General features: G+C 27.6%; 1 protein-coding gene across 2 annotated transcripts; it reads right to left on the bottom strand.

Annotated features, from left to right (window-relative positions):
- Positions 1-7,973: 7,973 nt before the first annotated feature.
- LOC136085834 (transmembrane protein 134-like) lies at positions 7,974-13,114 on the bottom strand. 2 transcript variants are annotated; one of them, XM_065807457.1, is made up of 5 exons: positions 12,960-13,114; positions 10,709-10,785; positions 10,514-10,564; positions 9,913-9,966; positions 7,974-8,292 (listed from the first exon to the last, which is right to left on the bottom strand). In XM_065807457.1, exons 1-5 carry the CDS (start codon positions 13,055-13,057, stop codon positions 8,204-8,206), a joined length of 369 nt encoding a protein of 122 aa, XP_065663529.1. In that variant the 5' UTR covers positions 13,058-13,114; the 3' UTR covers positions 7,974-8,203. The 2 variants fall into 2 exon arrangements, with proteins under 2 accessions (XP_065663529.1, XP_065663528.1); XM_065807456.1 differs by lacking the exon at positions 7,974-8,292 and adding an exon at positions 8,475-9,513.
- Between the last annotated feature and the right edge of the window lie 2,845 nt (positions 13,115-15,959).

The following is a 15,959-nucleotide window of genomic DNA, read 5'->3' as shown; positions in this document are numbered from 1 at the left end:
CTTATTTTCTGTTTTTATGATATATTTTGTTATTTCTAAAATAGATGGTGTTGATAAAAACTTTAAAATTCAGTCAAACTCAATCAAACTATAAATTAAAACGTCACAGGATGTTTTATAATTTTTCAATATATAACACAATGCACAAAAAGTTTTTTATATAATTATATATTAATAAACTTATTTGCAATGTAATTGAATGTAAATGACATGAATAAAAATTACAAAATACAGAATTTTTACTTTAAATTACAATAAAAATAGTAAAGAAAGTTGTGGTAAATATCTTTTCGCAAAAAAAAAATTCTTTACATTATCAGCATTGCTTTTCAAATCTTGCTGAAATATTTTGTCGTAAAATCTTTCTAACAGCACGAGTAAAACGGGCCCCAGAGCCTGTTTCAATGAATTTAAAGTGTTATATTTTTTTTTACTGTAAAACATAAATTGTTAGTCTGTTTTTGAAAAAAAAAAAATTCGCTCAACAAAATTCCAAAAGTTGTCCTTTCAAGTACTCATTTTTTCAAAACAAAATAATGAAAAAAACTGTTTTTGGATTGAGAAAGACTCTATTAAAATAATTATAAATGATAAGACCATTCTCTCATTCTCTGACGCTGGCATTAAGACACACTTTTAAAATAATATATCATTATAAGAAAAACATTTTCGTAGCTTCTTGTTGCAAATCTCTTAGTGCACTTAAAAGAAAGCAGAAAATAAAAAACAAGAAAATTCAAAAAAACTAGATAATTTAATTTTATCGCCACTAGTTGCGATAAAATTGAATTTTCTAACTATTTGAACAACATTTTTGAAAAAAATATCAATGAAACATTTTTTTAGGGACTGTGAAATTATAAATAGTTTGATGATTGATTTTAAAAATGTCCCCCATAGACCCCTTTTTTAAAACTAGCCAGTTTACTTTTTGTTACACTTAAGTCAGTATTTTTAAGTTTTTCTTTCGTTATACAAATCCTTGCAAAGCAATTTAGTTCATTTTGAGAATGCATAGCCAAAAAGAACAGAAATCAATAAAATTAAAGAGCCACTTGACAAGACCCATAATAAAACTAATTTTTGCTTGCAAATTAATTTCATTATGGACCAAACTAAATTTTCCAGCAGTAACAGAAAAATCAAGAAAAGTTGAAAATTTGGTGAATAAATACCACACAGACCAGAAGGCACAGATACTCAGTATCAGCTATTATAGTGAAATATTATATGATTTCACAAGTAAAAAAGGTATATGGCTGAGTACTAAAGAAAAAATTTTTTACAAAGTGCAATTTGAAAGTAATGGAAAAATAGGATATGTTACTTCAAAAATCGTTCCAGCTCACCCATCTAAATGTATCAAAAGTAAAGTAACTGTTGTCAGCAAAACCATGCATCAAATAGAAACTACTGACTCTAAATCTAGTAACAGTGAAAGAGAGACTGACTATGATTTTTCCCCATCTACTAGCAATATCAGTAGACCTAAATCAAAAAAAAAAAGCTTTAACTGCTTCAGCTGTTTCTTTAGTAAAGAATGTAAAGATAAGTATACACCAGAGCAAAAAAGTCATCAATTCATCAATTGTCAGAAGAAAGAATTAATATTGCAACTCCAATACAGGCAGGTATTTAAAAAGCAGTTATTAAAGAAGCTGATAAAGTTAAAGAAGAATTTAAAAAAATCTTTATTCTTTCGTTTTGATGGCAAGAAGATTGTTTTTAAAAAACAATGATCAAGAAATAAAGTTGACAGCCTTGCTTTTAGAGGAATGCAAAACCAAAACAATTGTTTCAGCATTGAATAATTTGTTAAATGAATTTGATATATAGGAAGTAATAAAAGTGATTACTTGTGACACAACAAACACAAATACTGGAGCAAAAGATGGTGTTGTAGCATATTTAAAAAATGAGTTTATAACCAGGACTTTGGAAGTTTAACAATATATTGGTTGTACCATCATATGCTAGATTTGTTATCGAAGCATGTCATGGATGAAACATTTTTTGGCAAAACATTGTCACCAATATAAATTATTTTTTTGTTAATGAATTGACTCAAAATTATTACGTTTGGTTAAAATTTCAAACAGTCAACGTCAATCATCAGCATACCAGGAGTGGTATGGCGAGATGACATGAAGCTTTTGAGTGAGCTAGGGCATCATTACAGATATTATGTGGAAAAAAAGATTTTTCCAAAATTAGTTTTAAGGATCTTCCAAATATTAGGAATGCTAGATGGAATTTAAGAGGAATTTATTTTATTGCCAGAACATCGGCAGCAACTGCATTTTATTCCAGGTGAATGAGCGAATATCTGGTTTTCCAATCACTATTGTAATAGAACAAACTATAAAGTTTTATTAGCTGCAGTTAACCAGTATGCAAAAGCAGAAAAATCTTGGTCAAAATCAAGATCCAATATTAGTGCAGAACGTGCAGTAAAAACAGTGCAGGAATATATGGCTTACACAAAAACTGGAAAAACAATTAACAAAAAAATAATTTTTTGTTATAAAAATTAAAAGTTATACCCAGACAGCAAGCTCAGATTGGCTCAACGTAAGTTTTAACATTGGCAAATTTATTCCGTTGGGCCAACATTTAGCCAATGTTTTTTTTTGGCGTAATATTTCAATTCTGCAAACCGGATTTTTGCAAATATTGTACTATATTGGGCCAACATTTAGCCAATGTTTTTTTTCGGCGTAATATTTCAATTTTCTAAATCGGTTTTTCCCAAATATCGTACTATGTTGGTCCAACATTTGGCCAATATATTTTGCTATATAAATCTGTTCTTACACGAATGCCGTAGCTCTCTTGAGCCAATATTCGGCCAATGTAGTTGCGGATCATTTTTTTGGTATATTATTAAAACTTGTTGCATAACATTTAAAAATATAAATATAACTTCGAGAGGTTCTCGTTATTTATTAATAATAATAATAATAATATATCAATGCTGAAATAAAGATAATGTATCCCTGCAAATCACTAGGTTATTGGAGCCGTTACTATAAGCATAACCATACAAACAAAGCCGTTTTTTTAGTAGGACAACCATAAAACACCAAACAAGCATTTAATTGTTAACGTTGCTGGCTACAATACCATTGTGAATATAAACGTTAGTAATCATATCTGGACGATAAAATAGCCTTAAATGAGTTTAATGATAATGCATTAATATGTTTGATTTTAAGGTATTCTACAATTTTGCAGCTCTGTTTATAAAGAAATTAAGTCTTGCTGGACAATTTTTTATTAGTTCAGTATATAATTTATGCCCTTGCCTACATGTATGAATCCCAGGCTTATCAATAACTGGAAACGTAAAATTTGATCATTGAATTTTCTCATACCCATGAACAATTTTATACATTTGGATTAAGTCTCCACGCTGTTGTCTTATATCCAAACTGGTTAAATTCAAATATCTGAGGCGTTCTTCGTGCGATAAATTATTTAATTCTGAAGGGATTTTTGTAACTTTGCGTTGAATTCTTTCCAGCCTTCCTATATCTCCTGTCATATAGGGACACTATATTATACTAGCATATTCTAAATGTGGTCGTATATATGATTTATAAAAAAATTCTATCATTTGTACGTTTATTATGCTAAATGTTCTTTTTATCAGACCAATTATGGCATTTGCTTTATTAGATGCGTTTAACACTGGCGTTTTCCATTTCAAATCCGATCTTATTGTAATTCGACGATTCTAAGTTTAGTTGTGTGCCATCTACTTTATTTATACTATAATTGTACATTAAATTCTGTTTGCCAATGTGCATAACTTTACATTTGTTGACGTTTAAGTTGATTAACCAGTCTTTACACCACTTTAAAACATTATTAATATCGTAAAATCATCTTGTAATGATAAACATTGTGTCAAATTATTTACTTTAGCTATTATCTTTGTATCACCAGCATAAAATTTTGAATTATTTGAGATGATTTTATTCAAATCGTTAATGAGCACCCGATCACGGAACCTAGTGGAACACCGCTCAAGACCATCACCCAAATTGATATAAAATCACCCATAAGAACTCGTTTTTAAGTGAATATAAAAAATCTGCAATCCATTTCAATAATTTGCCTTTTATACCATAAGCTGATAATTTTAACAATAATCTCTGATGAGGTACTGAGTCGAAGGCTTTAGCGAAATCTGAAAAAATAATATCCACAGACGAATTTTGGGATAAGTAATATGTTATCAAGTCCATAGATCCAATTAAATTGGTGACACATGATTTATGTTTCAAAAAACCATGTTGATTCTGATTCAATAGCTTTTTACCATCTAAAAATTAAGTATGCAGTCTTTTATAATGGATTCCATGACCCTACATACAATAGAGGTTAAAGATACAGGTCTATAATTTTCTGCAATCAATCTACTACTCTTCTTAATAACGGGGTTACATTTGAAGCTTTCCAAATATCAGGCAGTTTAGAATTGTTGAACAATATATTAAACAGAATACTTAACGGTTTTGAATAACTGGATGCGCATTGTTTTAATGCATATCCATGCACATTATCTACACCAACTACTCGTGTAGGAATCTAGTTTTAAAAATTGTTGGTACACGTTTGACTCAGTAAAAGTTGGTATTGCACAATCTTTATCTGTTCTAAGGAAAATTTGGTATTTCATAGTTTTCTTGTTTTAAAATTACTGATTTAAATTGATTATTTAAGTGATTGACAATATCAAACCCGTTAGTTAATGACTCACCATCTTAATTATTTAGTCTCCTAATATACCCATGAACTGATTGTTTAAAAAGTAAGAAAAATTAATATCAAATTTTTTCTGGTAAAACCAATCATTCACATATTTACTTTAAATTTCTTTATTTAAGTAGTAGATGAATTTTTAAATTATTACCTATGTGAAATAAATTATTGGATTTTCTTATGTGTTAGTTGCGGATTCTTTCCTATATAAAGTTATTTTACAAAAATGACTCAATGATATTTATTAATTATTCACTTTCAAGATTTATTGGCTTCTTATACGAAATAATTGATAATTATTTTGAAGTTTTGACTAAACAATATCAATTGTCTGGTATAACTTTTGGTTGTCACATTTGGAATTGCGATAAAACGGCAAATCAACTGTAGTATGTCGAAAAGGCGCAAAGCGTGTTTTGAAACTCACTGGTAACAATGAAAAAGTCTATTATGCAGTGAACAGTTGATGTAATGCTGATGGATACTTTACACTATATTCATGGTATACAAAGCAAAACGAAACTTTAGAGTTGAGTGGTGTACAAAACAAAACGATACTTTAGAGTTGAATATTTAATTTCTAATTTTGGTTGGATGGAGCATGAAACATTTATTGAATGGCTGAAGGTAGTGTATATACCAGAATGTCAAGCTATTTGTGGTATTCATATTTTACATCTTCATGGACATACGTCTCATGTCAATTTAGCAGCTGTATTGCAATGTCAGGAAAGCAATATAATTTTGATTTGTCTACCGGCCCATTTATCTCACATTTTTCAGCCACTGGGCAGAGGTGTCTATTGCCATGTTAAGTAAGAGTGGAAGGCAATTCTTACCAAATAATACAAAGACACAAATCGCAAAAACTTAGATAAAGAAAATTTTCCTCCGTTGCTCAAACAGGTGTATGAGAGTGGAAAGTGTTATACACGTTTATACACTATAGCTGGTTTTGAATATACTTTAATTATTTCCACTTAACAAATACAAAATCAACCGGCATTAGCTATCTCCGAAATGTTTAATCAACCGAAGTCTTTAACGTGATTGCCAACAATAAAGCCTTTAGCATTATCTTCTGAACTAGCAGCAGCAGCTTCGAGGTTCGACAAGTACGGAGCAATACACGAGGGAATGAAAATCAAAATGGAAAATGAGCAAAAGAGTTTTTTTTCAAGAATAAAAAATCAGTCTCATATAAAAAAAATGAGACAACCTAATATTCCGAAAATTGCTGCCAATGAATTACAGAACACGGTGTCGCAGATCATCTCAAATATAAAGAAGTTAAGCAACTCAATTTAGCTAAAAAACGTTAAACCATCTGTAAACTCATAATGTCATTGCCAAACCCGATTACATCACATTCAGCCAAAAGAAGTTTCTGCTAAAAAGCGATCTTTTTTTTTCTTTTGGTTTTCATACTATCAAATACAATTAAAAAAAAAAAAATTCAATAATGTGCTTTTTGGTATTTTCTATCTTATTTACTTATTTAAAAAAAAATTTAAAAATTTTTAAAAATAATAAAGTTATTTGACTTTTATTGTTTGATTAAAGTTATTTGATTTTTATGATCGGTTTGACTCTAAGTTCTCGCCGAGACAGTTTTTGATGCAGCTGTAAATAAAAGAAAAGTAAACATTTTTTAAACAAGTTTTATTAAGTAGATGCTTTGATTTATACATAAATCCAATAATTTTAGATTTTTTTTCCAATAATTTTAGATTTTCTTTTCTACTTTTTTGATATGATTACTTCAGCTAACAGTTTCGTTTAAGAACTACACCTAAAAAATTGATTGAGTATTCTCTTTTAAGTTTAGTATTGTCGATAAGGTTTAGGAAGTTTTAAGGGGAGAGTGTCTGAACCAGAAGATTGTGTAAAAAGAGTATATTTGCTTTTTTCTACGTTTATTGAGAGTTCGTAGGTTAGAGTAAGCTACAAAAACTTAAAACATGTCTCAGTACTAAAAAGTTATCATTAAACGCACAAATAACTAAATAAATTTTGTTTCATTCAAAGCAAAAAAAAAATGCACTTCCACCAACTCTACCTTCACTAAGTATTGATTACACAAAAATTGAAAGAAGCCAATCAGTTAAATTTCTAGATTTGGTTATTGACGGAAACGTTTAAAAGGCAGCTCAATTAAACATCATTAACACTAAAATGTCTAAAAACTTTGATATACTTTTTTTTTTAATTTTATTTTTGCCACAAGAAGTTCCTACGGTCTTATCTCAGAGCACCGTGGAAGAGCATTTAAAAGGAAGTTCACACCTCCTTCCTTACCAATGTTATAAAATTGGCGTTGAACCACAGGTCCCTAGTTTCCGAGGCAAACGTGCTACAACTGCGTTACAACTGCGTTACAACTGCGCTACAACTGCGTTAGCTCAACAAATCACAAACAAATTTAAAGAATTTTACTTTTTCTTTATAAATAGCTATATTACATACGCTAACATTGCATGAGGAAACACTTACAAGACTAAGTTAATGTCCCAATTACCAATAAAAACATGCTTTAAGAATAATATATATCTTTATTATAAGCATACTCATGATAAACCCTTGTTAAAAGAAATAAAACACGTTAAATATTTACCAACTATTTGGTCTCTATTTACTTTTCAAAAGATTTTGGAATTATACTATGCAATATAATTGGAAAAAAAAATTACACCGTATAAAATGTTTGAAAAAAAATTAAAACTATAAAAACAAAATTGTTCCTTAGTTTCCCACATTTTTACCTTTTTAATATTAACTACATTAACAACGTTTTTTCTTTTTTAACATTTAACATTGCAGATTGCAGCACTTGACAAAAATTCTAACCTTTTTTACTGTTAGACACTAAAGTTCCTACAATTAAATTTTCTTAAACAAATATAACTTAAACTCTTTTTTTTGTTGCGTTTCAAAATTACGAAAACTATATCTTGTGTATCACGTTTTTTTTTTACCTTGAAGATAAATACATTGATACATAAACGTGAAACATTTGCTTTCAGTGCCCCAAATATATAAAAGTTCGCGCTCCGAACTAATGACAATCTTTTATCCTTCTTTCCGTTATATAATTGTAAAACGTGTATATTTAGTATCAACAGTAAAGAAACATATGATATTCTTTTTATTATATTATTGAGCAGATATTTTTAAAATTAGTTAAATGGTGTTATATGGTGTTACATGTAATAAATATTTTAGGTGCAGTAAAAAAAAATGCAATAAAAGCATGCAGGTTTTATTTTGCTAAAAAATTATTATTCATCTTCCGTTCCATTTTTGTTTTGTTTTGGTCTGTTTTTTTATATGTTTTTTTTTTATTATAGTTGAACTCTTTATTTTACCATTGCAAGCTTATTTAAGGTATTGAGTGCATTCCATTTAAAACACGATTATTAGAGCTTATGCAATCTTATTAATTCTCATCTTTAAAAGTAGCTATTTTTGCCATGTTGTAACCTTCTTTTTCTTTGTAGGAATTCCAAATGTAAATCACGTGGTACCCTTAATAAAAAAAAATTTTGTTAGTTTCTGTTTAAATAAAATTAAAATCACGTGACTTTATCCATAAAACATTGAATTTTGAAATAATAATTTATTATAACAGTCAAATCAACTCCTAACTGTTATAGATAATAACTAACAAATGCAAAATATGTGCGTCGGCAAGACACTAAACAAATACCTATTGCGTGCGTAATTGCGTATTTATCAACCAATAGAAAAGTACCTTATATGCTATATATACATTAAAATCATGTTAAAAATATTATTATGTAAAGCTTGGTTTCCAATAGTTAGAGAAATGATTGAACCACAGTTGATCGATTTTGTTGCAGAAATTAGTTTCTGCAACAACTGTTTTATTCCATGAACTTGTTTTTCAACTGATTTTAAGTTGTACAACTTACGCTTGAAAATGTTTCCATAATAAAACAAAGTTTTTGTGCAACTGTTGTACAACATTCCTACAACTATTAGAAACCAAGTTACTTAAGAAAACTGTTAATAATATTATTGAGCGCATCAAGTTAACAGATGACATCAATTTAAGAAAATCCTTGGAAAGACCTAAAACTACCACTTCAAAAAATGACAACATGACAAGCCGTTTGGCTGTGAATAAATATTAATTCAACTGCCTGCTGGTGTAAAAGTTAGTTTCCGCACAGTTTGAAGACAAGGTGTCAAGGACTTTAATCTTCAATTGTCCTGAAACTTGACCAAAAAAAACCCCAGAACTTTCTCAAAATAATTTTCATAATAGTTTCAAATTTTGCACACTAACGATCGGACTGTTAAATGTAGCAACGTGTAGCGACGTGTCATACTTTTAGAGGAAGCGCAAGTAAAGAACCCAAAAACTCACGCTTTAATCCTGGCACGTAGCACTATCTGTTAAACAATATCCAGCAATTGTGCTTTGAGGTGCAATTACTGTCAACAATTATGCTGGTTTATACCTTGTATCTTGTAAAATTGTCAAAACAAGGCTCCAAGGAAATACAATTAATGTTCTTTCTCTGTGGCGGAGCATTTAACCAGATTTAAACCCCATCAAAAACTTTTAGGTAAAATTGAAAGCTGAAGTTTCTAAACAGAACACAACCTTGCTAGGAAATCTGAAAAAAGTCATATGAAAACGTTGTGTCGTAAAATAACGCCCAAACATTCTGTGTCTCTTGTAGACTTGATACCTTGATGTCGCGATAAATAGAAGCTGTTCTAAAAGAATAAGAAGTCCATACGAAATTCTTAGAAATCTTTTGTTCTATTGGCTTCTTTATTCTCTTAAGTTTACGTATGTTGTTTTTTTGAATTAAAACATTTTCTGGTAATGTACGTGTACACAATGCAGTAAAAAAACTATATATATATATATATATATATATATATATATATATATATATATATATATATATATATATATATATATATATATATACTAATAATTAATAATCTAATAAATGAGCAATAGTTATATCTAATGATAATAAAATAATATCTACTAAAAAATTTGCAACTTTAATTGCCTTTTATTTATTAAAATGGGTAAAACAATATTAAAAAATGATAACTATAAAAAATAATAGCAATTTTGAATTCTAATATAATTAAAATTACCTCCAGGAATTATACAAATTAATCCAAACATAAAAAATACGACGCTGCTCGATGCTAAAAAAAAAATTGTTTCAAAAATGATTTAACTGTTAAATGCAAATTATGAAAAGTATTTCGTATAAATGTTTTCACACAATACGTGTAATAACACGTTTTTTTATTAATCTATGATTTATTTTTAAGTTTTTCTACAGTGTATATATGGACGTCTGAACAACGCGTACCTCTTACGTTACCACCGACACGACGTGTGAGTTAAAATAAATTTTTTGTTTTAATATAGTTACAATATTAATACAAGATTAATTTAAATAATACCGAAATAAAAGAAGCACAGTCATATCAGTTTTCGTTATAGTACTATTTATACTGTCTTTCTTTCCATTGGGTGTACTGTATATACGTAAACTATAGTATACTTACTTTATTAGTACCTTATTTGAATTTATTTTATTATTTTATGGTTAATTTTCTATTATAAATTTTTATACTAAAAATTATTTATGCAAGCGCAATACAAAATAATGCACAAGCTCAAAGAAATTGAGAAATCTTTTAAAATCTTATCACTTTTAAAAATATTTACATAAAGTAAACCTACCATTTCTAAACTTGGGTAACGCAACAATAAGAATGGCAACCAGTAGAAAAACTATTACAAAGATTGAAACATTTTAAAGCTAAAAACTGAACCAAAAATTAAAAATAGCTTGATGCAACAAAAAACAAAAGGTGACACTTGTTTTCTTCTTACTTTCTTATATTATTAATAGATAGTTTGTTTTTTTTTGCTTACCTAATCCTGCAAGAAAAAGCATTGTGGCGAGTAAAACTGTCTTCCAGTACTTTTTAATGGCCGGAGGTAGACACCATCTAAATTTTTTTTTGCAGAGAAAATTAAAGTTCAAAATTTATGAGTAAAATTATAAGAACAAAAAATTAACAATGTTTTCATTTCAATTAATGGTATATTTAAACACCAACCAATTAAAAGTTTGAGTCAAATTTTCTACTACTGTAATATACATATATATATATATATATATATATATATATATATATATATATATATATATATATATATATATATATATATATATATATATGTATATATATATATTTTAACTGTAAGTGACAAAGTACACCGTTATTTTTGAAGTTCTTTTATCATATGAAAATTATCGATACAGAAGTGAAGAAGTAGAAAATATTAACAATGTGTTTTACATAAAATTAAAAATAGATATTTATATAAAAGTTTTATTCTTTAAAAAACTTATAATAAACATGCCAAAACTGAAAACCATGCAACAGTCATGATTTTTTACATGTAAAAAAATAGAATACTTTTTAAAATGTATATGCATTCAAATTTTTTTTTGAAGACATGTGAAAAAAGTAAATACACATGTATAAGAAAAAATGAGGCAGCACGAAAGCGCACAATTGCGTACATAGGAGGGATGTTTAAGACAAAAAATACTAATATTTCTTGTGAGTTTTTTTTAAAACTTAAATTTTTTTATTTAACAAAAAGCAATGAACTTCTCAAGTATAAAAAATTGTTATTTTGTTTTTTTCTGTCTTCGGTCCCAGCTCTTCTTTATATTTATTTACAAATAAATATAGGAGATAAAAGAAAGCGCGCAATATTTAATCTAAATTCTGTTTATGCTAAAATTCTATCACCGCCTAGCGAAGAGATATCTATTTAGCGCTGTCTTTGTCAAATGAGATAAAAAGTATCCAAACACAGCTACGTAAGAACCAAATCAGATTTAATTTAATAAAAATAAAAAGTGACTGTTCTCCCCAATGTTTGGGAGAAAACTTACTTTTTATTTACTTACGGTTTCCCTGATTGTTGTGAGACAGTTCTAGTTGGAAAAATAATACCAGTTGGAAAGCATATATCGACATTTTTTATAAAGCATCTTTATTTTATATATGAATATAGAAATGTTTGAATTATCTCAAACATAAAAAATTGCTGGAACCGCGCCTGATTATTGCCACGAAATCGATTTTGTAATAAATAATGAGTACGCCCGCAATGGAGTAGCGGAGTTGGTAAAAGCATGCAGGTGCGTACAAGGAAAAAGGTTCAAACTTAGTGGTTTTACTGCGTACGAGGAGTGGTTTTGCTGCGTAAGGAGAAACCCTCTGAATTTTGATCTTGTTGTGATTGAAATTAGTATATATTATTATATTATTCAGCATATCATGAGCATGAAATGCTTAATAATATATACGCAAGCTTTTTATTTATATTTAAAATGTATTACTTAACTTTTTTTATATAAAATTGTTTATAAAAAAAAATTAATGCTTTTAAAAAAATATTTATAAAATGTAAAAAAAGATCTATTAAACATCATTTACGATATTTCTTCCTCCAATGTTGCAGTTTTTTTGCGATAATTCCTAATTACAATGTCATCTATTATTATAATCTCAAAAACCACGTGCATATAAAAAACGTTAAATCTTTTTTAAATATGCGCGTGTTGCGCGCATGGTTTCTGTTGCGTGTTTAAAACCCTCTAAAACAATAAGAATACACGTGTCAAGAATAGGGTTTCTATTCCGTAAAATTAATTATTACTATTTACCAAAACACCTATTAAAATATTAATGATTTCACCGTTGCGGAAACCGACTATAATATTATACCGAGTTTCGGTAGCGAATGTAAAACCAGTGATAAAAACACGTGATGTTTAAAATTTGACTTTAAAACCTCATAAAACACGTATAAAGTTTTGATTAAAAATAATTTTTCCAGTGTTTTGAACTAACATTTAAATCACATTTTTAGGTAGATAGGTTATATATCATTATTACTTCTGTTGTGTTTTTTGTATTCTAGCGAGTCTGTTGTGTTTTTGTGAGTCCTTTGTATAGCAAAACAAAATTTCACCATCGGCGCCAGCATAAGTGAGAGTTAGACCTCAACTTAATAATTTTCAAGCTTTTTTTTATTTTATTTTTTTAATTTTTTAACTTATGAAAATGGCAAAACTTTATGAAAGTGATAAAGTTCCTACCTGATTGGATTAAAAATTTCATGACAAGCGTTATTTGACTCAAGAAGAAAATTTTCTTCTTCTCTACTTTGAAGTATTTCAGTCCTTGTGTCATCCATACTTTATATTACATCTCCTATTTTTTGTTTTTAATTTTTAAGAGCCATCTGCCTATTTTACAAACAAAAATTTCTTTATTTTTATCAAACCAATTTTAACTTGTTATCAAAAACAAAAGGAAGCAAACTTCTTTGTTTAAATCAGCACGTTTTTGAAAACACTAATTAATTTTTTATCTCTTTTTAAAAAATAAAGAAAATATTTTTAAGTTCATTTGAAATTGTCACTGCAATTTAAAATTTTTTTTTCCCAAATTCATTATGAGATTTATTTGTTAATTTAGACGTACTCTTTCGATTAGGGTGTCAAAAAATTTTTATGAAAGTTTTATAAGATTTATGAAGGATTTATAACAATCATAAAATTTTAAGTAATCAATATACATATGTATATATATATATATATATATATATATATATATATATATATATATATATATATATATATATATATATATATATACACTTTTTTATAAATGTTTTATTTGCAAATAAAAAACATGTTTACAACTAAACTTACTCCACTAAAGTATAATTTTATATTTGAGCAGCTGTGAACGTGTGCGGAGCAGTGGTTATAGCGCTGGCTTTAGAATCAAGAGGTCCTAGCTTTAATATCTTCTATGTTCATGTATGCGGCATCAGTAAGATAAGCAATGTGATCTCTCTTGTTAAATGCTCAAGATATAACTTTTTGGTCTATTATATATATATATATATATATATATATATATATATATATATATATATATATATATATATATATATATATATATATATATATATATATCATTTACATTAGAAGTATTTAAAGAGAACATGAATTTAAATATAATTATATAAACAAAATAAGAAAAACAAATGTTTTTCAACATTCTTATGTGCGGTCCAAAACGTTTACTTTTTTGTTTTTGATTTTTACAACCTTTTTAAATTGTTGTTTTATTTTCTTTTTTCCACTAAGTTTTACTTATAGAAGTATGAACTTCATCTTTAAAATAATTTTATGAAGAAAAATATTTTAATAAAAATGAATATGCCATGCCATGAAAAAATTTAATTCATTTTTATTAAAATGCCATGAAAAAATTAATTTCATTTTTATTTAAATATTTTTCTTAAGAAAAATATTTTAATTAAAATGAAATGCCATTTTAAAATTTCCTTTATAATTTTATCTCGCGAATACTAAACAATTTATAATTTTATCTCACGAATACTAAACAATTTATTTTGTTATTTTGATACATATCTAAAATATTTTTTTTTTCATTTATACTATATTAATAATTCTCTTCTTCTTTTAACCATCAACCTTCTTTTTTTAACAACCAATTAATAAAAACGTTTCTATCAATGTCTTCCTGAACCTAATCAACATGTCTTCCTGAACCTAATCAATCAATATTTTTATCATCCAACCCCCTATATAAACTATTCAACCGAAAAATCATCAAAGTGAGTTATAGCTACACAAAAAATGTCGAGAAAATAATAAAAAACCAAAACAAAAAATTATAAAAAATTTAGAAGAATGGGTATTCTTCAGGGTGGATACCGTGCAATAGAAAAAATTAATAAAAAACCATCCATTAACAGGAAAATGCAGTCTCAAATGTAATTTATAAAATTATTGTGTCATTCTCACAAAAAGTATATATTGTCCTATTAGACGGTAAATGGATAAAAATGATGGGCTAACCAAAAAAATACACTTTCGCAAACAAAAAACTACAAAACTTGGCCTTTTCAAGCACCATTGGAAAATAAAAGAAATCCTCAAAAAAGACGTATGTTGGGATTTTCTAAATTAAAAAACTTATTATATACCAAAGATTCCTATCATCCAAGTTTTCCAAACAGTTTGCTGAACAATGCGAAGGTTTAAATTTAAACCTACATGGAATAGATTTAAACATGTAGAAAAATACACTCAGAGCTACTCTGTAGTTACTTTTAGTGGGAAAAGAGTTCAATTTAACGTTAGCTTTTTCATGCTAATCCAGAGCCGGATAAAAATCTTCGATTTTTGTAGAATCATGTACCATATGCACATTATTATTGTAAATATTTTTAATTATTTTTTTAAACTTTGCTTAAATTATTTGAAGTTTAATTTATAAATTTTTTTGTAATGGGCATCTAAAATGCTTTTTAATGGGCCAAGGTCAATTTTACCCTTTGCCCCATTTGTGACTCATCATTTTTTTTCTAATTGTATAAACTTTCTATATTTAAAGAACAAATACTCTCAATTAAAAAAACATTTTATAACATGCATCTAAATTACTTAAATAGGCTAAGAGCCCGCCTCAATTTTACCCTCTTGCCCCTCTTGACCCAATCATGACTCTTAGCACTTTGCTCGGATTTAAAAAAAAAAAACTGTTTTTTATTTGAGAATGAAATAAAACCTGATGGTCTTTTTGGCCATCCGCGCTAATATTGTAATGAAGACTAAAATAGCGATAATAACCAAAATAAAGTAACGAATAAAAACGTAATGTTGCTGGTAATACAGTACATGTGGTAATATATTGTTTCAGGTACACCTGAAACAATGCATTACCATTGAACTGTATTACCAGCAACATGTAAAATTTATAATATTGAGTTAGTAAAGAAAAGGCTCCAGCCAAGAAGAAGCGTTAATGGCTTAAATAAATAAACGGAAACGAAAACTAGGATGAGAGTGAATCAAAGCTGAAATGTTTGAAGATACACATGAAATAAAAAATATAAAACTTAAACAGGCCCTAATGACTCAAGACTCAAGTAAGAGACTAAAAAAAAAAAAATTAGAATGGTTGTTAGTCAAATGCTAAAAATTATAAACAATCATAAAATTATAAGAAATTACAAATGCAAAGTTGCCATTTTAAAAAACCCTCGAAAACTAAAA

Source organism: Hydra vulgaris, chromosome 10 (genome assembly GCF_038396675.1).
Source record: "Hydra vulgaris chromosome 10, alternate assembly HydraT2T_AEP".
Lineage (NCBI taxonomy): Eukaryota > Metazoa > Cnidaria > Hydrozoa > Anthoathecata > Hydridae > Hydra > Hydra vulgaris.
This window is presented reverse-complemented; position numbering and strand designations above follow the sequence as displayed.

Excerpts from the sequence above, each read along its gene's own strand:
- LOC136085834 (XM_065807456.1), bottom strand. The coding sequence starts at position 13,057 with ATGGATGACACAAGGACTGAAATACTTCAAAGTAGAGAAGAAGAAAAT. Across the intron at positions 10,786-12,959 it reads GAAATTTTTAATCCAATCAG|ATGGTGTCTACCTCCGGCCA; the intron begins GTAGGAACTTTA and ends AAAAAAATTTAG. Across the intron at positions 9,967-10,513 it reads GTTACCCAAGTTTAGAAATG|CATCGAGCAGCGTCGTATTT; the intron begins GTAGGTTTACTT and ends TTTTTTTTTTAG.